This window comes from Odocoileus virginianus, chromosome 7, assembly GCF_023699985.2.
Source record: "Odocoileus virginianus isolate 20LAN1187 ecotype Illinois chromosome 7, Ovbor_1.2, whole genome shotgun sequence".
NCBI classification, from domain to species: domain Eukaryota; kingdom Metazoa; phylum Chordata; class Mammalia; order Artiodactyla; family Cervidae; genus Odocoileus; species Odocoileus virginianus.
The window spans coordinates 13,965,614-13,989,688 of NC_069680.1; the positions used below are offsets into that span (position 1 = coordinate 13,965,614).

Consider the following 24,075-nt stretch of genomic DNA (forward strand, 5'->3'; position numbering starts at 1 on the left):
CTATCTACATCAAGAGCAACCACATCAATTACTGTATCACTGGCCTGTATCACTGGTGGAGGCCGTAGACATCAGCTGGTGTTGAAGGTGATACTCAGCCTTGATGCTCAAGGTCCTTAATTTAGTCCTCAGTCCTGAGCCTGAACCCTGCTGGGCAGAGAGGCAATCTGTTCCATCCTTAGAACTTCCAGCTTGACTGACTACACAGGTATTTTGGTTTAGTAGGCCCTTAAATAAGATAACTTTTCTTTAGGTCTAATCTCTCTCCTGCTGACAGTTCCTATCCTCCTGGGCCTTGCCCTTAAACTGTCTACTGTTTATTTGAAAAGTGCAGATAACACAATACAAGCCGGTACTCTAGCAACCGTTAAAATCTATCTCAGGACACCGAGCATGCAGAGGAACGCTGCACTCACCCCCTCTCCATTCTATTCCTATCAGAGGGAACGTGGAAAACATTCTCTCTTCTCTTGGTCAGCATCCTCCTCTTACTGAAAGGCTGGTGTGCCTGCATCTGAAATGCGGATGTGGTGGGGGATGAAGTCTAGCTTTCGGCCTCAAAAAAGACACAATGGTTCAGAGAAGACCAGAGCAGCACATCCAGCCAGGCAGGATCCAGGCCTCCGGGATCTGCGGGAAGCGTGGGTCTCGCTGTACCGGCAGGGTGGGCTGCCAGCTCCGGGCTCTGAGGCCTGCAGAGCCCTCTTCCCGATGTGTCTTCATCAGACCAAGCCTCACTCTCGCCGGGGAGAGGGGAGCCACACAAAAATGTATGCGTTAGGAAGATTTCTGCAACATGACAGAGTGCAATAAAAAAATCGGTTCTCTGTCTCCGATCCTGGACCCAAACTTGTCCTGAGATGAGAGAAGGCAGTCTCAGGGGCGGGAGTAGGCTCCGGGCGCCGGCGCGTGGACTCGCGGCGGTGCCTGCCTGCGGCCGGCAGGTGTCAGTGCGCCCTCGCGCTGCCGCCGCGCGCCGCCTCCGCTCCAGGACCCCTCCTCACCGTGGTCTAGGGGGCGCCGGTTCAGACCCAGGCTGCTCGGGTCTCGCAGCAGCTCTGCAGCTGGGACCACAAATGGCCGCTTCTCCCCACAGTGGAGCTCTTAACTCTGGCGGAGCCCACTCCGCGTGGGGGGGGGGGGGGGGTGCCTCCCTTTCCGCCCCAGGGGTTGGATCCGAACGTGCGCCTTCCTCTCACCAGCCCCACTCGCCCGGCCGTCAGGAGCGCTTGCAGGAAAAGTGTGGCCCGGCCCAGGGCGGGGTTGCTCCGGATGCGACCTGTACCGGTGATTGCTTCTCCCGATTCATCCGGGGGACCTCAACACCCTTTCCTCCCAAGTCCCACTCAGCTCGCTGTGGCCACTCCCGGGTGCCCAATGTGTTTTGCTCGGCGCGCCCAGAGATGTTTGGCCAATTCCCAGCAGGCACTCCCCGGGCACGCCCTTCAAATCCCTCGCTCAGGGTATCCGCCTCCCCAAAGGACCCATCTCGCCAGGGGGGCAGGGTTCCAGTGGGTCCCGCGCTGGGCGAGGGCGCTAGACCCGCGGAAGGGAGGTGCAAGGGGCGGGGGAGGGTCGGCTTCCCACGTGGGGGCTGACGCCGGCTGCTCAGCAACGCCGGCTTGATCCTGGGGCTATAAAACCAGTCCACGGCTAGTGCGGCGGAGAAGCAGCGGCCCGGGCTTCAGTGCAGACGCCCAGCAGCCGGCGCGCCGCCGCCCGGCCACCCCCAGCACCTTCTTTCCCCAGCCCTGCTCTCCTGCCCAAACTCACGCTGCCCTCGGACCCCAGCCTGTCCCGTGGCGCTCAGCACCCTGAAGCTCGCCGGGCCGACGCCCAGGAGAACTCCTGCCTCGGTCCCGGCTCCTGGAGGGCCGATCGCCCACCAGCCCGGGTCCACCTGAGGACGGGGGCGCCTTCATGCGGCCCCCACACCCCTCATCCCGCCGCCGCCGCCGCCTCCGAGCTCCGCGCGCTGCACCCCAGCCCCAGCAGGGCACTCAACTTTGGAAGTCCCGCGACGCTCCGAGAGGCGGCAGAGCCCGCACCGTGGCCCCAACCCGGGCCCCGCCGGCCCCGCCGCGTCTGGGGGAAGCGAGAGAGTCGGTGTTCGCTTCGGAGATGTAAGGAGAGAGACACAGGACCCCAAGCCAGCATCAGCACCCCTCGCCTGCCTCACGGGTTGGGGGCGGGCCCCGCACACGGTAAGACCTCTTGCTTTCGCTCAGGCTCAAGAGTCAAAGATATAGAAACATATATTTAATTTCCTGTTATCTTTCCAAGTCATCAGGCCACCGATGATTTTTGTTCTCTCTTCTTGAAGAATAAATCTCTTTCCCCATCGGTTCGACCTACTCTCTCCCGCCGCTTAGAAATAAAACTTGGCTGTATCTAGGAGCTGGGAGCGAGAAGGCGCCGACCCCGAGCGCCAGAAGCGCACCGACCGGGTGCGGTTCGCCGGAGCCGGGCCCATGGGCCTCTAGCGGTCCGTCAGCTCGGGGCCCGGCCTCCCTGAGGCCCCTTCTCCATGTGAGGCGCGGCGGGGCGAGCGAGGCGCGAGAGGAAGAGGAGGACCCAGGGGCACCGGGCCGGAAGGCAGCTGGCAGCAGGCCCAGGCGAGCGGGCACCCGCGTTCATGTTCCGCCAGGAGCAGCCGCTGGCCGAGGGCAGCTTCGCGCCCATGGGCTCCCTGCAGCCGGACGCGGGCAACGCGAGCTGGAACGGGACCGAGGCCCCGGGGGGCGGCGCCCAGGCCACCCCCTACTCCCTGCAGGTGACACTGACGCTGGTGTGCCTGGCTGGCCTGCTCATGCTGTTCACGGTGTTCGGTAACGTGCTTGTCATCATTGCTGTGTTCACAAGTCGCGCGCTCAAGGCGCCCCAGAATCTCTTCCTGGTGTCTCTGGCTTCGGCGGACATCCTGGTGGCCACGCTTGTCATCCCTTTCTCGCTGGCCAACGAGGTCATGGGCTACTGGTACTTCGGCAAGGCGTGGTGTGAGATCTACCTGGCGCTCGACGTGCTCTTCTGCACGTCTTCCATCGTGCACCTGTGTGCCATCAGCCTGGATCGTTACTGGTCCATCACCCAGGCCATAGAGTACAACCTGAAGCGCACGCCACGCCGCATCAAGGCCATCATCGTCACGGTGTGGGTCATCTCCGCCGTCATCTCCTTCCCCCCGCTCATCTCCATCGAGAAGAAGAGAGGCAGGAGTGGCCAGCCGTCCCCCGAACCGCGCTGTGAGATTAACAACCAAAAGTGGTACGTCATCTCGTCGAGCATCGGCTCCTTCTTCGCGCCCTGCCTGATCATGATCCTGGTCTATGTGCGCATCTACCAAATCGCCAAGCGGCGCACCCGCGTGCCGCCCAGTCGCCGGGGTCCCGATGCCACCGCCGCCGCGCTGCCGGGGGGCGCCGAGCGCAGGCCCAACGGCCTGGGCCCGGAGCGCGGCGGCGTGGGCCCCGTGGGCGCCGAGGTCGCATCGCTGCAGGTCCAGCTCAATGGTGCCCCGGGAGAGCCCGCGCCCGCAGGGCCGCCTGACGCCGACGCGCTGGACCTAGAGGAGAGCTCCTCGTCTGAGCACGCCGAACGGCCCCCGGGGTCCCGCAGGTCGGAGCGCGGGCCCCGGGCCAAGGGCAAGGCCCGGGCGAGCCAGGTGAAGCCCGGGGACAGCCTGCCGCGGCGCGGGCCAGGGGCGACGGGGCCGGGGGCACCCGCTGCCGGGCCGGCGGAGGAGCGCTCTGGCGCGGGCGCCAAGGCGTCGCGCTGGCGCGGGCGGCAGAACCGCGAGAAGCGCTTCACCTTCGTGCTGGCGGTGGTCATCGGCGTGTTCGTGGTGTGCTGGTTCCCCTTCTTCTTCACCTACACGCTCACGGCCATCGGCTGCCCCGTGCCCCCTACGCTCTTCAAGTTCTTCTTCTGGTTCGGCTACTGCAACAGCTCGCTGAACCCGGTCATCTACACCATCTTCAATCACGACTTCCGCCGCGCCTTCAAGAAGATCCTCTGCCGGGGGGACAGGAAGCGGATCGTGTGAGTGCCGAGTCCGCGCGCCCGGAGAACAGACTTGCGCTGACTGCAGGCAGCTGGGATCCAGGGGGCGCGTCCACGTGGTCCAGCCGAAACCCGGGTCCTGCCTGTTCCGAGTTTCTTGGCCCCAGGATGGCTCTGCCGCTTCTTGCGGGCATCTGCGCTCTCCTACCTGAGAAAGTACTGGCTTGGGAGGGCCACACTCCCCATTCCAACCCCCCCATTATTGTTAGGGCAGCTCCTCACTCAGAGCCATCTTCCTGGGTTCTTGGGCAGCCCCAACTCAGTATTGTTTCCTGAAAGTCTTTTCACCTCCCCTGGGCCCAGCTGTCACAGTCGTTCAGAGAGCCCGGAAGGGATGGATGACTCCCAAAGGGTTAACAGATGGGGTGGGGGTGGGGGTGGGGGTTACGGGGCGCTGGCTAATTGCTCTCTGCTTCCCCAACTCTATTTTTAAACAAATGCTCAGGGCAGCCCTGCCGGCCCTCCCATCCCCCCCCCCCCCCTGTAAATATACACTATTTTTGATAGTACTTGGGGGTGGGGGGGGTCCCAAATGTCTCTTGGCTTTTGAAGTCTGAATCCTGGCTACTGGAGATGCCCTCCAGGCAGACACAGTGTGTCTAGTTCAGGGCAAGCCTCTTTGCAAAGTGAGCCCTTTTCTGGTGTCATTACCCTCTCTGTGTCATTTTCACCAGCAACTGGTGATTGTCCCTTGGGACTGGACTTGCGTTGAGATTTCCTGAGGGGGAAAAGATTTCTGTCCATTTCCCCACCCCTGTGCCTAACAGCATAATTGCCTTGTCCTATGTAAATATTAAAAGGATGGACCAAGACTGAAGTAAATGAACCTTTCTGCCTTGCAGCAGCCCTATGTATAAAGCCATTATTCTCGGATGCACCCTTTTTCACTCCAGTACCGCACTTTTAAAACCTCTTTCCAGTGTCCCCTTCCTCCCATGCCCTGGGGCCACTGCTTGAAAAGTACCTATGTTTCCATCTTGGATGTATGTGTTACCACTCCCTCCCTCAGAGTGCTGACTGGGGAAAATCTTTTACCTGCTGTTTTTAGACACTGAGAAGTGGAAATTATGTGGAAGAAGCAAACCTGATATAATTTGCCCAAAGTAAACAGTTTGAAGAGACAAATGGGCCTGCCCAACTGTACAGTTCCTGCCCCAAGAGCTCTTAAGTATCAAAGTGTTGTCCATTTTTCCTCCCTGTTTTTCTGGTTGAGATCAAGTCATTGATAAACTCCCAAAGTCAAGGGAGAAGGGTGGAGACCTTGTTTACATCCAAGTTGCCCTATGTTTTAGACAGAGACTCTTTAAGGCCTGAGCTCATATTTCACTAAAGAAAAACTAATGTCAGCACATGTTGCTAATGACAGTGGATTTTTTTAATAAAAAGTTTACAGATCAAATGTGAAATAAATATGAATTAAATGGTCTGTCTGTTATCTGAGTTTTCAAAAGCATTAAGACTCTGGAAACATCTGAATTTATGTATATTTGAAATTAAAAAATACTTATGCATTATAAAACACTTTTAAAAGGCCAAGCAGTAACAAAGCTGCCATTTATCATGTGTTTATTCTTTGCCAGATGTGATGGTAAGTCTGTTATAAGCTCTGTTTCGTTTAATTGTCCCCTAAAGCCTATGAGGTAGGTACTGTTAAGATCCCCATTTAACAGGTGAAAAAAACTGAGTCTCAGAGGGCAAGAGATTTGTTCAAGGTTAGCCACAGTGGAGGGAGTGTACTGCATGCAGGGTGATCAAGTCTTAGGGTCTGTACTCTTCACCCAGGGTCTTGCCGGAGTTATATCACTAAGACTTTGCAGAATGCTCCCAGCAGTGGAGTCTCTACACAAGGTGTGCCATATCTACAGAGCACTGGAAATATTCCTAGTGTGTAGATACACACAAAGCATGTGCATGCTGCAGTGTCTTTATGCCCTTATGTGTTTTATCCCTCAAAATGTATACATCCCTCAAATGTGGTAGATGCACAAATTATGCCATATACTCCAAAATGTGTACCAGACCTAACAATGTAATGATATACAACATGTGGTACATAGCCCATAGTATGGTATAGGCTTCCCAGGTGGTGCTAGTGGTAAATAACCTGCCTGCCAATGCAGGTGATGCCTGAGACAAGGGTTCAATCCCTGGGTTGGGAAGATCCCCTGGAAGAGGGCATGGCAATCCACTCCAGGATTCTTGCCTGGAGAATTCCATGGACAGAGGAGCCTGGTGGGCTATAATCCATAGGATCGCAGGGTCAGACATGACTGAAGCGGCTTAGCATGCATGCATGGTATATGAAGAAATTGTGATATAAACCTAAACAGAACCACATATTATTTGATCAGTTGTCTCTGGCCAAAGGTCAGATTCCTGTTGCATTCCTGTAATACTGAGTTCTGTCCCGATGTCTAGGAGGGTTTAAGACCCTTGCCCTGTGGTTATGGTGATGGCACTTTGAAGCTGGAAGGGTCTAGAAATCAGGAATTCAACCCCTCATCTTCTTAGAGGAAGTGACCTGCTCAGGGTCCGACAGCTCTGGGTGACCTTCTGTTGGAAGCAACTGATCAAGAGTGGAATAACAAGAGTTCTCATGTGTGTATTATAAAAGGCTGTGCTGGTGAGGGAGAGTCACCGTCCCAGGAGCTGGGTTTGAGAGGCAATCCCAAGCCACAGGTCCAAGTTTGGGGGGAGATGGGTTTGTAAGACCAGTCACCTACAACACACGTGCAGCCCAGCTTTGGATGCCCCAGGAGCAGATCGTCAGTTCACCTCCAGGTATTCCCCTTGGGCAGCACCTGCAATATCTCCTTATTAACTTTTTTGGGGTGGGGGTGGGGTGAGGGTGTGCTTCCTTCACAGCTCAGCTGGTAAAGAGTCTACCTGCAATGCAGGAGGCCCCAGTTCAATTCCTGGGTCGGGAAGATCTCCTGGAGAAGGGATAGGCTACCGACTCCAGTGTTCTTGGGCTTCCCTGGTGGTTCAGGTGGTAAAGAATCTGCAATGCGGGAGACCTGGGTTCGATCCCTGAGTTGCGAAGATCTCCTGGAGGAGAGCATGGCAACCCACTCCAGTATTCTTGCCTGGAGAATCCCCATGGACAGAGGAGCCTGGTGGGCTACAGTCCACAAGGTCGCAAAGAGTCGGACATGACCGAGAGCAGCGCAGTCAGGGGTCAGCGTAGGTATGCAAGGGTGGGAGGGTGCAGAGACCTTAGAAGGGATCTGGGCTTTGAGGGGCCTGGAAGAAGGAAGACCATGTTTCTGAGGGATTTTATTAGAGGTGGGAGGGAGTATCCTCCAGCATCAGATGCTCTGACTCTGAAGACAGGACAGTGGACAGTCATTTGGCTCCAGTGACCCTTGCCTGGAGCTTCAGAGGCCACGGCCTTTGGCACCAAGTCTGCCCAGTCTGGGGCTGTGCCCCGCTGCCTACCCCCACAGCAGCCTCCTCCTCTCTCCCGGCTTGCTCAAGGCACCCAGTGCCCCAAAGGCAAACAACAGGCCAGCCCAGCAGGCCCCCAGATGGGGCTGTGTGTCCCAGACACAGGGGCAGATAACAAAAACTGTTCGCAGTTAACTGCTCTGTCTTCAGGGAAGTGCCCTGCTCCCTGAGAAAGGGGAAGTGTGGGCACTAGAGCCACAGAGGGCAGGCCCTCCCTGCCCCACCCCAGCAGCAGAGAAGCCCCAGAGATGGATGAGGTCTGGAGAAGGGAGGGGAGAGAGGGCTGGAGTCGAGGCTAGGATGCTGGGGGCACCGCTTTTCACTGCAGAGGCCTCAAGCCCTCAGTCCAAAAGGTCTGGGGTGGGGGAGGGCATTTGAGGATCTCAGTCTAAAGACGAGGAGATAAGCCTGTCTGTGTGGGGCTTCCGTTCTAAATCTGATCCTGATTACCTGGATTTGTTTTTGTCTTCTATTTTATGTGACTTTGGCTGGGGCACCAAAAGCCACTCGCTTTGGGCTCTGAAGCATGTCTTGCAGGTTCACTCCCACTAAGGGCCTGGAGTTGGGGGAGGGCAGCCTCCTTTGAGCCTAAGCCCCAGGGGTCTGTCTTTCCTGGAAGTCTCAGTTCAATTTCTTCTCTGCTAAAGGACTGGAGGAGGCTTTCCCTGGTGTGTTTGTATTTAGTCACCAAGTTGTGTCTGACTCTTTGTGACCTCATGGACTGTAGCCTACCAGGCTCCTCTGTCCATGGAATTCTCCGCGGCAAGGATACTGGAGTGGGTTGCCATTCCCTTCTGCAGGGGATCTTCCCAGACCAGGGTTTGAACCCAGGTCTCCTGCATTGGCAGCCCCTTCCTTGGTGCCTCAGTGGTAAAGAATCCACCTACCAATGCAAGAGATGTGGGTTTGATCCCTGGGTCAGGAAGCTCCCCTGGAGGAGGAGATGGCTACCCACTCCAATGTTCTTGCCGGAAAAATCCCATAGACAGAGAAGCCTGGCAGGCTATAGTCCATAGGATTGCAAAGAATCTGACAACTGAGTGAGCGCATGCACACACACACACACACACACACACACACACACACACACACCTCTGTGCTGTGAGTGTGCGGTGTGGGAGAGATGGCTGTGGTTGGGGGCTCAGGGAGTAAGATGCAGGAGCTCAGAGATGCCAAGACTTAGGCTGAAGGAGGGCGGGTGGGAAGGCAGCTCTGGTTCTAGCAGCTGCGTCCCGTGGAACAGTGCCAGGCCTATATAATACCCCAAGGCCTAAGTCAGGCCCCAGATTTTGTGTCTCCAACTTCATCCCTGGGGATGTCCTGTCAAATGTCTGTTCCCATTTGGGGACACCTGTCAGGAAGCCCACTTCCCAAACTCAAGCTGAGTGTGTGAATCGGAGAATCACAGTCCACCCTGGCCTAACCAAGACTCTGAGAAGACCTAAAGAAAAAGTACCTGTTAAAGATTGTTTTTTGTTTTTGTTTTTTGTTTAGTTGCTTAGTTGTGTCTGACTCTTTGCGACCCCATGGACTGTAGTCCGCCAGGCTCCTCTGTCCATGGGGATCTTCAGGCAGGAATACTGGAGTTGGGTTGCCATGCCCTCTTCCAGGGGATCTTCTCAACCCAGGGATCAAATCCAGGTCTCCCGCACTGCAGGCGGATTCTTTACTGTGTGAGCCACCAGGGTGGCAGGATCCAGTATCCAGAGTCAGAGCTCAAAGTCATCCTCACCTGCAGGCCTCTGCCCTGAGCCCTGCCACCTCCCACAGTTGACCCTGAGTCTGGGATGCAGGGAAGGGCGCCTTCCTCAGCAGGGGGCATGCCTGCAAGGGAAGCCCTGTGAAGTCACTGAGCTTAATCACAAACACCAGGGTCTGTCTTGAAAATAGCATCAATCTCTTTGATTACCAGAAGTCCTGGGGCTTAGAGTCAAGCAAAAAAAGGAAACAGGACCTGTTGGAAAAAGCCTGGACTAGGCATCAGGAGGCCTGGGTTCTAGTGCTGTCTTCACCTTTTACCAGTGGTGTGACCTTGGGTAAAAGCTTTTCTGAGCCCCCATGACTTCATTTATAAGATGAAAATGGTTGGTCTGGATCCCTGCTATTTAAAACTGTGTTTCATTGTACTTATATAACTATAAAAATTAATCTCAGTCTCCATCTCCCGTCTATCGTCAGCCTCTCTATCCATCCACATCATCTATTAATAGCTGGTGAAATGCTGGTTCAGTGACCTTTAACAAACAGGTACCTTTTCGAGGCTTCCTTGGGGGTTCAGTGGTTAAGACTCCAAGCTTGCAATGCGAGGGGCGAGGTTTCGATTTCTGATCAGGAAACTAAGATCCCACGTGCATGGCCAGAAAGAAAGCAAAAACAAAAACCAGTCTTTAACAGGTACTTTTTCTTTTGGTTTTCTCAGTCTTGACTACGCCAGTGTGGGTTGTGATTCTCCGAGAGGAGATGATATGGTGTGTTAGGTTTCCCAAGCTCCCTGGACTGCAGAATTTCATTTATTTTACGGAGCATCTCAGTGAATGGTGTGTGCAGAAACACTTGTTGGATCTTGCTGGGCTGAGGGGTCTCACCAGACTTTTCTGTTGATGGTTTTTAAGCGTCTGTGAATTGCCGTCTCTGCTCTCTGCTGTCCTCGCCTTAGATGAGGCCCCCCACCTCACCCTCGCCCCCCACGCTGCAGTCCCGCTCCCCTACCAAGCAGTGGAGCTGAGCCAGAGGAGGAGGCTGGGAGGAGGGGTGGGCCATTCCGGAGAGGCCGGCCCTGGTTCTTTGCAGTTTCCTTAGCAGCGGGCTGTCCTGTCCTCCGTGGAAGGGTGTCTGACCCCAGGGAGCTCAGGAGGGTGTGGACCAGGCCACTGGGTGAGGCCTGTCAGGCTCTTTCAGTTCTGTTCCAGGGCAGGAACTTGGCCCTCTTTGAAATTTGCATCTGAGAAAAACAAGATGGTTCACTGAGAAGGTAAGTGGTGAGGGGTAAAGAGGGGACTCTGAAAGTACAAGGCGCAGCAGCGTGAAACCACCAAGGAGCAGGACACACCCTGGAGCTGTCAGGAGCCGGGGGCTGAGGGGAGAGGGCTGTAACTCAAATACTAGATTGCAGTTTGCAGGGAGGATGTCTGGAAGGTGCCGTTGGTCAGGGTCACTGTAGCCGGTGGGCAGGGAGAGAGCCTGGGGGATAGCACCTTCCCTGCCCTCAACCCCAGTACTCACGCCGGCCGCCGCCCAGGGCTCAGAGCAGGTGGGCAACGGCAGAGGCGGTAGTCACGGGGTAGGTGGGCACCATCCAGCACAGAACCTGCCGCCTGAGAAAGTCTGAGCAATGCCACTCTGGGGGAAACAGGCTGGAGGGAGGCCAGCACCTAGCTTCTTCACTGTGTCCACGGCCAGCTCTGTGGGCCGCTGGGCAGATGTCGAAGGAAAACTCAAAGGCCCTCCTTCCTCCCCGACCTCGTGGATGGGAGGCTGTATATCGGGGTTGTTAGGAGCAGATCAGACCAGGCACACACACAGACACACAGACCCACACGCCTGCCAGCTGGCCCATCAGGTGAGAGAGAGCCGCAGGCACCCTTTGACCTAAGTTCTCTATAGACAGTCCTCATGCCTGTGAGGCCCAGCTTTAGGAGGCCAAGAAGCAGACAGCGGGCTGCCTGGCAGTGATGACCAGCAGGCTGGGGCCTCGGTGAGGAGGGGTGGCCACTGGCCTAGGTCAGTGACCCCATCTGTTCCCTGGGTACACTGGGGATCTGGCTGTTCCTTACCCAGCTCCGGAGGGTACCCCTGAGCCTTCCTGCTCACAGATACACACCTTCAGGATTCTTTTTCATGCCATTAGCCCCAGAGGTGGCTTCCCCAGTGGCTCAGAGGTAAAGAATCTGTCTGCCCATGTAGAAGACACAGGTTCATTCCCTGGGTCGGGAAGATCCCCTGGGGGAGAAAGCAGCAACCCACTCTAGCATTGTTGCCTGGAGAATTCCATGGACAGAGGAGCCTGGCAGGCTACAGTCCATGTGGTCACAGAGAGATGGACACGACTTCGTGACTAAACAACAACAAACGACAAACCTCAGAGGAGGCACTGAGAGTTTTAATGCATGATAGATTCCTTTCTCCATTCATTCATTCACTCAACAACGATGTTTTGGAGCTGTTCCCAAACGAAGACCACTGATAGCGCTCCACTCGTGCTTGGTGCTGGGGACAGAGTGGTAAGATAATTAGGGTCTTGACCTTGCAGAGCTTCTTCTTTTGAGGGAGAGACAGATATTAAGTGGGTACAGGGGAGTGGTAAGCAGGTTGACAAGGGTGGGGCAGTGGGAGACTGGGACTCACTGAGGGGAACCTGGCCTGGGCTGGGTGTCAGGGGAGGGGCCTAGAGAAGTGACCCCTGGATGAGAGCAGAGCGCTGGGCAGGTAGGTCTGGCAAAGGGGCTGGGGCTGAGAGGGCAGCGCCATCTGTTCAGGTCACTAAATGAAGTCCACCCTGCTTGGACCGCATGTCTTGAGAGACTGACAGGAGGGCCAAGAGGCTGGAGAGGGTGGGAAAAGACCACACAGCCACCTGGAAAGATTCATCTCAAGGGCAGTGCGGAGCCACTGGAGGGATTTGGAGCAGAGGATGAAAGTGATCAGAGGGTTTTTGTTTGGAACGATATTCTGGCTGCTGGGTGGGGACTGATGGGGTGAGGCGTCTCAGGAGCAGTAGCAAAGAGACGATAGTTGCTTGGAAAGTCCAGGGCACCTGCCTGCCCTGAGGTCACCTGAAGGCAGTGCCAGACTCGGTGCAGACCCAGACACTGGGATTTCAGAGAAGTCTTTGCTGGCAAAATACTGTACCCACCGCCCCCACCCTCTGTGGATTTCCATCTCTAGAGGGTGATTTCCAGGCTCAGAGCTTCCTGTTTCTGGTTACATGAAACCATCTTGAGGGTTAATTCAGCCCATCTTGGTGGGCTGTAGATCTGGTCATGTGACCTGGTCTGACTCCCTGCCTGGTTTGAACCTCAGCAGCCTTATCTCTGGGGCTTCCCAAGTGGCGCTAGGGGTAAAGAACCTGCCTGCCAATGCGGGAGACTTGAGAGAGGCAGGTTTGATCCCTGGGTCAGGAAGATCCACTGGAGGAGGAGGGCAGGGCAACCCACTCCAGTATTCTTGCCTGGAGAGTCCCATGGACAGAGGAGCTTGGTTGGCTACAGTCGATAGGCTGGCAAAGAGTCAGGACTGAGCGATTGCACGCACACACGTGCCTTATCTTTACCACGATCAGGGAGGATTAGAGGAGGCCATGAGAATAGCAGTCTGTGTGTCCCCCGAACCACCTCCCCCAACCCCGGCAAAGGTTCATTGGCAATTCGAGAGCACGAGAGTTGGAGGCCCTTAGTGCCCTATGGATTCTGCTTGGGACCAGAAGATCTAAGCCAGGAATCTGGGACTTACCCCCCCCCCCCTCCTTATTCCTGTACTAGGCTTAACCAGGCCCCTCCAGGAGAAAAGCCCTCTGTTTGCAAATTCTGGAAATCTGTAACTGGGCACACCTGTCTACTCTGCCTGCTATGAGGCACTTTCAGCTGCAGACCCGTGGTGCCTGTGCACCCCTCCCTCTGACACTCCATACCTGATCGTTTGCTTGAAATCTAGTCCCTACACTTTTTTTTCATTTATTTTTATTAGTTGGAGGCTAATTACTTTACAATATTGTAGTGGTTTTTTCCATACATTGATATGAATCAGCCATGGATTGACATGTGTTCCCCATCCCGATCCCCCCTCCCGCCTCCCTCTCCATCCCATCCCTCTGGGTCTTCCCAGTGCACCAGCCCTGAGCACTTGTCTCATGCATTCAACCTGGGCTGGTGATCTGTTTCACCCTTGATAGTATACTTGTTTCAATGCTGTTCTCTCAGAACATCCCACCCTCATCTTCTCCCACAGAGTCCAAAAGTCTGTTCTGTACATCTGTGTCTCTTTTTCTGTTTTGCATATAGGGTTATCGTTACCATCTTTTAAAGTTCCATATATATGTGTTAGTATACTGTATTGGTCTTTATCTTTCTGGCTTACTTCACTCTGTATAACAGGCTCCAGTTTCATCCATCTCAGTAGAACTGATTCAAATGTATTCTTTTTAATGGCCGAGTAATATTCCATTGTGTATATGTGCCATAGCTTCCTTATCCATTTGTCTGCTGATGGGCATCTAGGTTGCTTCCATGTCCTGGCAATTATAAACAGTGCTGCGATGAACATTGGGGTGCACGTGTCTCTTTCAGATCTGGTTTCCTTGGTGTATATGCCCAGGAGTGGGATTGCTGGGTCATATGGCAGTTCTATTTCCAGTTTTTTAAGGAATCTCCACACTCTTCTCCATAGTGGCTGTACTAGTTTGCATTCCCACCAACAGTGTTAGAGTGTTCCCTTTTCTCCACACCCTCTCCAGCATTTATTGCTTGTAGACTTTTTAGTCCCTACACTTTCAACATGTGCTTATTATTTGCCAGTGACCTGTCTCTCCCAGAAGTTCCCAGAGAATGAGTCTGGGTCTTGGAGAGAACGGCTGGGATTTCTGAGAAGGACACTTTCAAGTTAAGACTTGGGAGTCAGAAGACCTGATTGTAATCCTGGTTCCGGCACATCCCCTTGATTTTAACCTTCAACAGATGACCAACCTCATTTTCCCCACCTGTAACTTGGAGATGATGATTGTGAGCATTTTAGTAAATTGCCCAGGCCAGTGCTCACGTAGGGCTGAGACAAATGTGTGTGTGCTAAACTGCTTCAGCTGTGTCTGACTCTTTGCGACCCTATGGACTGTAACCCACCAGGCTCCTCTGCCCATGGGATTTTCCAGGCAAGAATACTAGAGTGGGTTGCCATGCCGTCTTCCAGGGGATCTTCCTGGCCCAGTGACTGAGCCCTTGTCTCTTATGTCTTCTGCATTAACAAGTGGGTTCTTTACCACTAGCGCCACCTGGGAAGCCCATAGAAACCAATACTGCTAGTCTTTCGTGCTCCAGCTTGGAAGCTGGAGGCTTGTTTTTGCTGGTGAAGCTGCTCTAAGCTGAGCCGGGCTGGGCTGGCCAGTTTGGGTGGTGCCAGCATCATGCCCTCTGAACTACAGTTTTAGGGAGATTTGTGATGGTGATTTGACAAGTCAGGCTCTTAGCTTTCTCTCTTTCCAGCTGGATGAAAGGAAGACTTTGTGTTCTTTATTAGAGCAAGAGGATAGGACTGGACGAACTTCAAGACCCAGATCAGATCCATAGTGATCACGATAGTTTCTTCTGAAGCAGCCCTGAAACTGACGTCTCCTGATGGCCAGGTTAGTGCTCCTTCCTGCCTTGCTGCACCCCAGGCTGGTTTACTGTATTCTGATGATAGCAGTCTTGTCCTTGCCTCCATGACTTTGCTTCTCCTACAAGTGGAAAACCACACCATTCTTCCCTGGCTTCCTAGCAAAATCACACCTAAACATTAAAGCCAAGCTACACTGCAGCACTCTTTAACGTTAGTAATGGGAGGAACCTGGGATTTGACATCGGTTATTTCAGGGCTTAAACCTCGGGTCTGACTCCTTTTTGACATCCATCCCTGTTCATAAAGGTGACCAGTGGGGCTGTGTGGGGAGGGTACTGTGCTGCTGCTCAGAGGGGCTGCTCCTGGGCTTGCCTTCAGCCCAGCCCATCCTCCAAGGCTCTGAGGGAGTATCTTTCCACCACTCTTTCTTCTTGCTCAAATGGCTTGGGGCCAAAGACTGGTGTCTTCACCAACTCTACTGTACCCACTTCATGGGGGAACTTTAGTCAGAAGAGGAAACCAAGAGGAAAGCATGAGAAATGTGGATGTTTTGCTTTTGGAACGATCTCTCCCCTTTCAGCCCCACCTCGCCTAAAGTTCTCCCCACTTCTCCAGCACCTGGATAAGAGGGGCTTGGACATTGGTGTTAGACATGGAGTTTCACGGTGGCTCCATCTCTGGCTGTCTGTATAAATTTGGACACGTTTCATTTTCCAGAACCTCACAGTCCTCTGAAAAATGGGTAAAATATTACCTTTTCCCACAATGTCACGACCTGGTTATCATTTCATTTCTACGTGTTTTATATGTTTGAAAGTTTAAGTTCCGAAGGGGGAGGAGCTATGTTATCTGCTGACTCTTTGGCACTGGAAACCCATAGTAGGTACCCAGTAAACATTTTTCAGATACAGTGAGTGAATGATGTGTGATGTGATGGAGGGCACAAAGGGCAGTACTGTATCTCTGTCTCTCTCTATTAATATTATCTATCGTCTATCTATCATCTACCCACCTACCTACCTACCATTTGGCCAAACAGTTCATTGGGGTTTTCCAATAACATCTTACAAAAAACCCCAAATGAACTTTTTGGCCAACCCAATATCTATCTATGGATCTACCCATTTGTCTTTATACATCTATATACCTCTCATTTGGCAGCGGGATGAGTGCTTGGGAATATGGAAAAGGGTGTCAGCTTTTAAACCCAGAGAGATGGTGTATTAGTCAGGGTTCTCCAGGCACAGAACTGGTACGATGTTTGTATGTGTGTGTCTCTGTATCTGTGAATTTATCTATATATCTGCCAATCTATGGGCTTCCCTGGTAGCTCAACTGGTACAGAATCTGCCTGCAATGCAGGAGACCCCGGTTCAATCTGTGGGTTAGGAAGATCCCCTGGAGGAGGGATAGGCTAGCCACTCCAGTATTCTTAATTTTCCCTGGGGGCTCAGACAGTAAAGAATCCCCTGTAACTGTGGAAGACCTGGGTTCGATCCCTGGGTTGGGACCATCCCCTGGAGGAGGGCATGGCAACCCACTCCAACCTGTGGAGAATCCCGTGGACAGAGGAGCCTGGTGGGCTATGGACCATGGCGTGGCAAAGAGTCAGACGTGACTGAAGTGAGTAAGCATAGTACAGCTGCCTATCTATAGAGATTAATTTTAGAGAACTGACACACAATTGTGGAAGCTGGCAAGGTCAATATCTACAGGGTAGGCTGGCAGGCTGGAGGCCCAGCAAAGAGCTACAGTTTGAGTTCACAGGTGGTCTGCTGACCAAGTCCCCTCGGGAGAGGTCAGTCTTTTTCCCTTGAGGCTCTAGCACATTATGGATGGCAGTCTGCATTACTCAAAGTCTACTGATTTAAATGTTAATTTTATCTTAAAAAAAACAAACACCTTTTCAGAGACATCTTGGATAATGTTGAATCAGATATCTGGGTACTGTGGCCTAGCCATTTCATTCTGCAAATACGTGTGTGTATGTGTGTGTGTGTGTAACCACTATGTACATGGTTGCTCAGTCGTGTCCTACTATTTGCAACCCCGTGGACTGTAGCCCACCAGGCTCCTCTGTCCATGGGGATTCTCCAGGCAAGAATACTGGAGTGGGTTGCCATGCCCTCCTCCAGGGGATCTTCTCAACTCAGGGATCGAACCCAGGTCTCCCCCATTGCAGGCGGATTCTTTACCACCTGAGCCACCAAGGAAGCCCAAGAATACGGGAGTGGGTAGCCTGTCCCTTCTACGGGGGTCTTCCTGACCAAGGAATGGAACTGGGGTCTCCTGCATTGCAGGCAGATTCTTTACCAGCTGAGCTACCAGGGAAGCCTAACTATACATTTTAGACAGGTTTGAAACAGAATGGTGATCTAGGAGTTTGTCTGTACTCAGGACAGTGGAGTTAGTGGGGGTAGGTTTTCCTGCCCCAGCTTTTAGCCCAAGCACAAAAGGTGGTCTCAGCTCATTAAGATTGGCCCTGATTGGCAAGTAAGGACCAGAAAATGCTCAGAACTGATCAGTTCACGTGGTTCAGTGCTTCCCAATCACATCCCAATGGTCTTTTGTGTGTGCAGCAGACACCAGCCTTTCCTTTGCTCTCTGGGTGACTCAGTTGCTCCCTGCCACTCTCCATGGAGACTGCGAGAGGAGAGCCTCAAAGTCAGGGTCACGCTGGGCCCACATTAGTAGCCACTCTGGGTTCTCTGTCATGCGGTCTGCACCTGGCAGGATCTGGGCCCCCCTATCATCACACTGCCTCACCTGCAAGCAGCAGAGGCTGTGCTCACTGTTCACAGTCTTGGTCCTGAACCACTCACTGCAGCTCACTTGCCTACACACTTGTGTCTGACTGCTGGCTGTCCTGGCAGCCAACATGGTCACTGACTCTCAATTTAGTTTGTTTCAGTTTGGGCACATGCTGTTGTCCTCTGGGTCTTGGCTCCTCTTGCTGATACTTGCTCAGTGACAGTGATGCCTGCTCTCTGTCCCAGAAACACGTGCAGAGTGTCTTGGGCATGCCTCCTGACGGAGACAGCGGTGACTCATACTCTGCTGGGCTCCTGTGCAGAGTTGAACCTGGGCGGTTCCCATGGTGGGGGAGTGGAGGGGTGTAGGACCGTGGGAGCACGGTGGAGGGAGGCAGTAGATGTAGGGTGCCTTTTGCGAGGCTCCAAGTCCAAGCTCTTCCTGGGCTCAGAGAGTTTGTTTGACCTTCTGCACATCACCATCATTGCCCTAGTCCCTTCACACTGCTGTGACACGGACTATGACACCACAGACTGCTTTGTAAACAACAAAAATTTATTTCTCACAGACCTGGAGGCTAGAGGGCCCAAGATCCAGGGGCCAACGTGGTTGGGTGAGGACCCTCTTCTGGGCTGAAGGGTTGTATCCTCCTGGGGCAGAAGGGGCAAGAGAACTTTCTAGGATCCTTTTTAGAGGAACACGAATGCCATTCATCAGGGCTCTGCCCTCATGCCCTGCGCACCTCCAAATGCCCCACCTCCTGATACCATCATATTGTGTATGCTAGAGTTTCAACATATACATTTTGAGTGAATGCAAACATTTAGAACACCATAGTCGTGGTCCCACCTCTGAACCCATCAGAGCCAGAAGACTTTTGCTGGTGGTGTTGGGACCGGCTGAGTTCACTTATCACCTGGGTTCACTATGGTAGATGGCAGAGTCTGAGAGGGATGGAATCTTGGTGACATCAGTTTAGCCCTCAACCCAGATGAATGTGAAGTAAGACCTGCCTCCAGACTTAATAAATTGTTTCATAAGCCATTAAATTTCCTTGCTTTTATTTAAGCTAATCTCAACTGGGTTTTCTTGTCACTTGTTTGTCACTTGCCACCAAGAAAATCCTAATGGAGCCAGCCCTGTGACCTTTGGGTCAAAGTCACCTCATCAATATTCTCAAAGGTTACATGCTTTAAAAAAAAAACTTTATTGGAGGATAATTGCTTTACAACATTTGCTGGTTTCTGCCATCCATCAACATGAATGAGCCACAGGAATACACGTGGCACCTCCCTCCCACCCCAGCCCGCTAGGGTGTCACAGAGCATGGGGCTGAGCGCCCTGTGTCACACCGCAAATTCCCACTGGCTGTCTATTTTACCCATGGTAATAGAGATGTTTCCTGCTACTCTCTCAGCTCATCCCACCCTCTCCTTCCCACCCTGTGTCCACAAGTCTGTTCTCTATGTCTGCGTCTTCGAAGGCTGCCTGACTTTGAGGTGTGTTTAGCAGTTTTGCTTCTTTAATTGGGAGTCACTTGGTCCTTGTGTTAGGATCAGCTATCTAATCTGAACTGTGTTGATTACATTGCTTTTGGTTTTCAATAGCCTTAATCAGTTCTTTGAACTTGTCTGAAAGTTGGAAACCCATAACCCACTTGTTTGTTGTTTTATGGGAGCCAACAGGTTGAATGTATCAGATGAGTTGGTACAGCTCCTTGGATGAGTGGAGAGGAACTTTCAATCATCCATTGATTCCTGGAATTCTTCTATGCTATGGGTAGGAAGTGGAAGATTTCTGGTCACCTGGACTTCCAGGATCCAGCTTATTCTTCATGTGTTGCTGAAAGAGGACAGAGCAGCTGTTCTCATAACAGTTCCTTGGCTGAGCAAATGCTGAAACCCAGTCATCAGCGCTGAAGGCAACCGAGTTCATGACCTACATCCTGACCGTTTCTGAATAGGAGCTGTGGCCATCCAGTGATTTATTTCATGGGTAAGTCTTCCAGGAAAAGGATTTAGGAGTTGTTGGAATGTGTGTGTATTTTTGTGTGTTGAGTTTTGGAGATATTCTTCTTTGATCTAGTTGGCAAAATGAAATGATATGAGCTGAGAGCATGGGCCATTTGTGTTTCCAACTTTCTGTATTTACGTTCTGCCTCTTTTGATATTTTTATAGATGATCAGCCTTCAAAATTGTGCAACAGTGATTGGGCATGAATCCTGTAAGTGCCAATAATGTGTGAAGGTGAGTCCAGTGAAAAATGAGGAAGGCTTGTGGTCAAGAGCATGTACACTTGGGTCTGCAGACCTGTGTTCCCTACAAACTGATTCCAGAGGGAGTGGAGTGTCTGGGAACCACAGTTCTCTCATCTTTCCTAGATAACCTGGGGTCTCACCAACTCTTAAAATTCCTACATGTTTTTTCTCACTTAGGATCTTTTTCTGTGTTGCTTCCACCAGGTACAGGGATGAATCCTGGATATTTGTTTTGCCATGGTATTTGGTTTCATAGGGGGTGGGTCTCTGAGCCTTTTCTTTCTCTCAAACTAGCCAGAAACCACTGGGTAGGCTTAAGACTGTGCTTCACTTCTCTGCAAATCCACCTCTCCTTCTCCCCTGACCCCTAGCATCTATCGCAGCACCCGGCATGTAGAGGGTGTTTAGTATGGCCTTTTGGTCCTGGGCCTTTGCTCTCCGGGGGTGGGGGTAGCCACTGAATGTGAAGGAAGAGTCTGAGGGCAGAAGTTGGGTGTGGGAGGGGAGGTGTAGGTGGAGGAGCCAGAAGAGGAGGAAGTGGCCAGTGAAAGCTGGAAGCTAAATGCCTGCTCTGTAGTCCAGTCTGTGTTCAGGTGTCCCAGGGCTGCACTGAGCCTCCAAAGAGTCAGCCTGGATTCGAGGCTTGAGGTGGAAGTGAAAGTGACTGCAGCCACTTACAAGAGGTGGACCGACCTGCTGGTCTGGTACCCTTCCCTGGGGCCAGCCCTGCTGGGTGGTCTCTGTCCTGACCCAGGACCTGTGATTGACGTGAAGGGGCTGGAAGTCAAAGAGCTGTGGGCAAATGGTTTGCCTTGGCCCCGCTTGCTCAGAGAGCATGGAACACATCTGGAGGTGGTCCTGCTCCTCTATCTGCAGTCTTATTCTGAGGATCTCATGGACGAAGGAATCTTGAAGGTACCAGCCCTGTTCTCCAAGCTGTGTGTGCTGTGCTTGGCCGCTCAGTTGTGTCCGACTCTTTGCAACCCCATGGACTGCAGCCCACCAGGCTCCTCTGTCCATGGGATTCTCCAGGCAAGAGTACTGGAGTGGTTGCCATGTCCTCCTCCAGGGGATCTTCCCAACCCAGGGATAGAACCTGGGTCTCCTGCATTGCAGGTGGATTCTTTACCATCTGAGCCACCAGGGAAGCCTGTTCTCAAAACGGCTGCATTGAAATGGGCCTTCATTTCCTGTTATCTCAGTCCCATGATGACCACTGTGCCCTCCCTGGGAGCCACCCCTCACCCTCTGTCCTGGCACATTGGCTCCATGCAAAGTTCCCTGGAGGAACAGACTTACCCCTCCCCCTCCAACCTAAGATGGCATAGGGGTCTCTTGGATGCTGGATCCCAGACTCATCTGTGTACATGTGTGTGTGTGTGTGTGTGTCTGTGTATAAGGAGGGAGAGAGACAGACTGATTTAAGACTGGACAGGAACAGAAGACAGAGACAAGTGGAAATTCACAGGCGGGACTTGCTCTCTCTCTGCTTCCCTGGTCCTCAGCCCCCTAGAAGGTGACTGCTCTGGCTCGAGGAAGGTGGGCTGGGAGTGAGGTGTAGAGAGTGCTGGCACTTGTGGGGCATGCTCTGCAGGTGGGCAGTGAGCTTCATGGAGAGGAAACCGAGGAACAATGGCCCCTCCCTGGTTTCCAGTGTGCGGACAAAAATGGGCATCTGGGTCCGGCTCTGAGCTGAGCCGAGCCCCTGGGGCCATGTGGAGGCCAATCCTCCTCCTTACTCCTCTGCGGCTTGGACACATCATCTCCCTTTTGCCTCAATTTCCCCATCTGTAAAATAGGTATCCTACCACCCTCACAGGTAAGTCAGATGAGACCATGGAGGAGGCAGCGATTTGCAAGCTTTAATGTTCCTGCTATAGTGAGGGACAGGGCAGACCCCGGAGTACGGGAACCTCACATTGCAGTGCTCTGGATCTGCAAAAAGATGGAAGGAACAGGAGAGGCTGCTCTAGGGAAGGTGGTCTGGTCCCCACAAGAGTCTTGGATCTCTGTCCTTTTGTCCCAGGGCATGAGAAACCAGGAACTCCACGTGGCTTTGGGGTGGTAATTGTAGGCGGCTGAAGTGGACGAAAATACAGGCAGAAGGGCCACTTCCCTCATTGCCTCTGGTCCATCCAGTCACTTGCCCCTCTTCTCAGAGCCTGTGCCTTTGCTGTCTGCAGCAGCAGCTACGGGGGCCCTTGGACCTCCCAGCATAATCTTTTTATGGAGGTGGTGTTTGGGGACTCAGGAAGAAAAGCAGCCCTCTGGCATTGTCTTGGTCTTGGCTGCCCCTAAAAATACGATGTGATGCGGCTAATGAGAAAGCACAACAGGGCCGGCTCGGCATGACCTAATATAGCCTGGCATTCGAGCCCAAACCAGGAAAGAAACGGGGACTGTAATTGAAAACACAGCATGTCTCTCCGACAGGGCGGCAGGGTGCCTGCGGTGATGTCCATGGCAGGGTAGCCTGTGCGGGTCTGAGCAGAGGCCCCGGGGGCTCTCCTAGCGCTCCCGGTGTGGTGGGGTGGGGGCCCAGTTGAGACCACCCTGCAGCCTCTCGCCCCTGTATTGACTAATCGGGTCAGCATCAGGTTGATGAGCCCAATAAGCTCTTGTGGGGAGGAGCAGAGGGCTCAGTGCCAACTGGGTTTGTCATGAGTCCCATCGCCCCAAGACTCTGGAGAGTGGCATGGACCAGCCTTCCCTGCTGTCAGGGCTGTGGTCACCTGGCTAGACTGGATTGGCATACACTGAGTCTCTAAGAGAATCCACCCTACCCTCCCATCTCAAAGAATGGACTGACGCCAACCTGTGGAAACCCCTTGGGGGCAACTTAGAGGTCTTGTTCCTCCTCTGTCTCCCTCCCACATAGATGGGGTCCCGTGGGTCAGCCATGGGGACAAAGGTCTCAGAGGCCACTCTGTGCTGACTTGTGACTTGGGTCTGGTTGGCAGGGGGGTTGGGAGGGGGCACGGAGGTGGGGGTGGTGTGGGGGAGGAGCCGCAACCAAGAGGGGGAACCAAGGCCATGAGCGACCATCTCATCCCTGTGTGTCTGAGACTTTCCTGGCCTTGGCATGCAAGTCCTGAATCCCAGGGAATCCCTCAGTCCTGGGAAAGCCAGAATGGTTGGTTTCCCTATGGCATTACCCCTAGGCCCCTAAACCAGTTTGTTGTGGGACCCCAGCATGCTCTCTGGGCTGGAGTCCCAGGTGACCGACCCCAGGTCACAGGGCTATTAGCTGACAGAGCGGGGACTTGACTCCAGGCCTTCTGACCAACAGTTCAAGGGTCTTTGCCCCGCTGCCTGTATTTCTCAGGTCATCCGTGCACTCTCTCCAGTGGTCTTGGCCAAGGCCTTTCCCCAGGCTGGAAGTGGTGGTGATAGAGCAGAAAGAGGAGGCAGAGGAGGGACTTCCCAGAGTTTAAGTTCAGGTCGCCTACTGAACCTTCAAGCTTCATCTGTTTTTGCAGGAGGGCAGGTGGTGATCAGTCAAACACATTATTTGCATCCATACTCCCCTCCCTGCAATAACAGACCCCTGGCCTCTAAACAGTCACTAGGAAAATGGTGGGGGTCCCAACAGGGTTAGAGGGAGACATTGAGAAGCCAGGGGAGTTAAAGGCTCTGGGCTATGAGACTTCAAGAGGAGAAGACTCAATCTCTGCCCTAAGAATCTGATGACCTGGTTAGAAAAATGCAGCGGGCTGGCCTGTGGCTGCCTGGCTGTGGTACCACCCAGCTACACACACACACACACACACACACACACACACACACACACACACACACACTCCAGGGAACAATAGATAAAGGACGCGGCTTACGGAAATTGTATTACTCTCACTTCCCTTAAAGAATTTATGAGTTCAAATATTTATTGAATAATTGTTCTTAAACATGTCGTTCCCTCTGTCTGGAACACACTCTTTTTCTCCCTGCTCCTTTATCTCGGCCCCATTCCTGCAGCCCAATTCCATCCATTCTTCTGGCCTCAGCTTAATATATCATATTTATTGAACACTTAGGAGCAAGCATTTTGCACTGAAAAACTCATTTAGTCCCAGTGAAAACCATGCAAAGCTATTATACCGACTTCACAGGTGAGGAAACTGAGTGGATCACTGACTTGCCCAAGGACACATGGGTCTCAACTGTTAGGCTGGGGTGCAGACTGGCTTGTGTTTTCCCTGGAAGGAAGGCTTTTCCAATCCCCACCCCTCTGTTCCCCAAACTCCTGGTTTTTCCC

General features: G+C 53.1%; 1 protein-coding gene and 1 long non-coding RNA gene across 2 annotated transcripts in view; both read left to right on the forward strand.

Moving 5' to 3' along the window:
* The first annotated feature begins 1,147 nt into the window (after window positions 1-1,147).
* ADRA2A (adrenoceptor alpha 2A) lies at window positions 1,148-5,485 on the forward strand. The gene has a single exon (XM_020905421.2). The coding sequence runs from the start codon at window positions 2,636-2,638 to the stop codon at window positions 4,040-4,042; it is 1,407 nt and encodes a 468-aa protein (XP_020761080.2). The 5' UTR covers window positions 1,148-2,635; the 3' UTR covers window positions 4,043-5,485.
* A 13,358-nt stretch (window positions 5,486-18,843) lies between these two features.
* Window positions 18,844-24,075, forward strand: part of LOC139035969 (uncharacterized) — a 50,059-nt gene continuing 44,827 nt past the window's right edge. Inside the window, exons 1-2 of the long non-coding RNA XR_011488631.1 lie at window positions 18,844-19,557; window positions 19,741-19,809. This is a non-coding gene — a long non-coding RNA (uncharacterized lncRNA). The remainder of the gene's footprint in view (window positions 19,558-19,740; window positions 19,810-24,075) is intronic.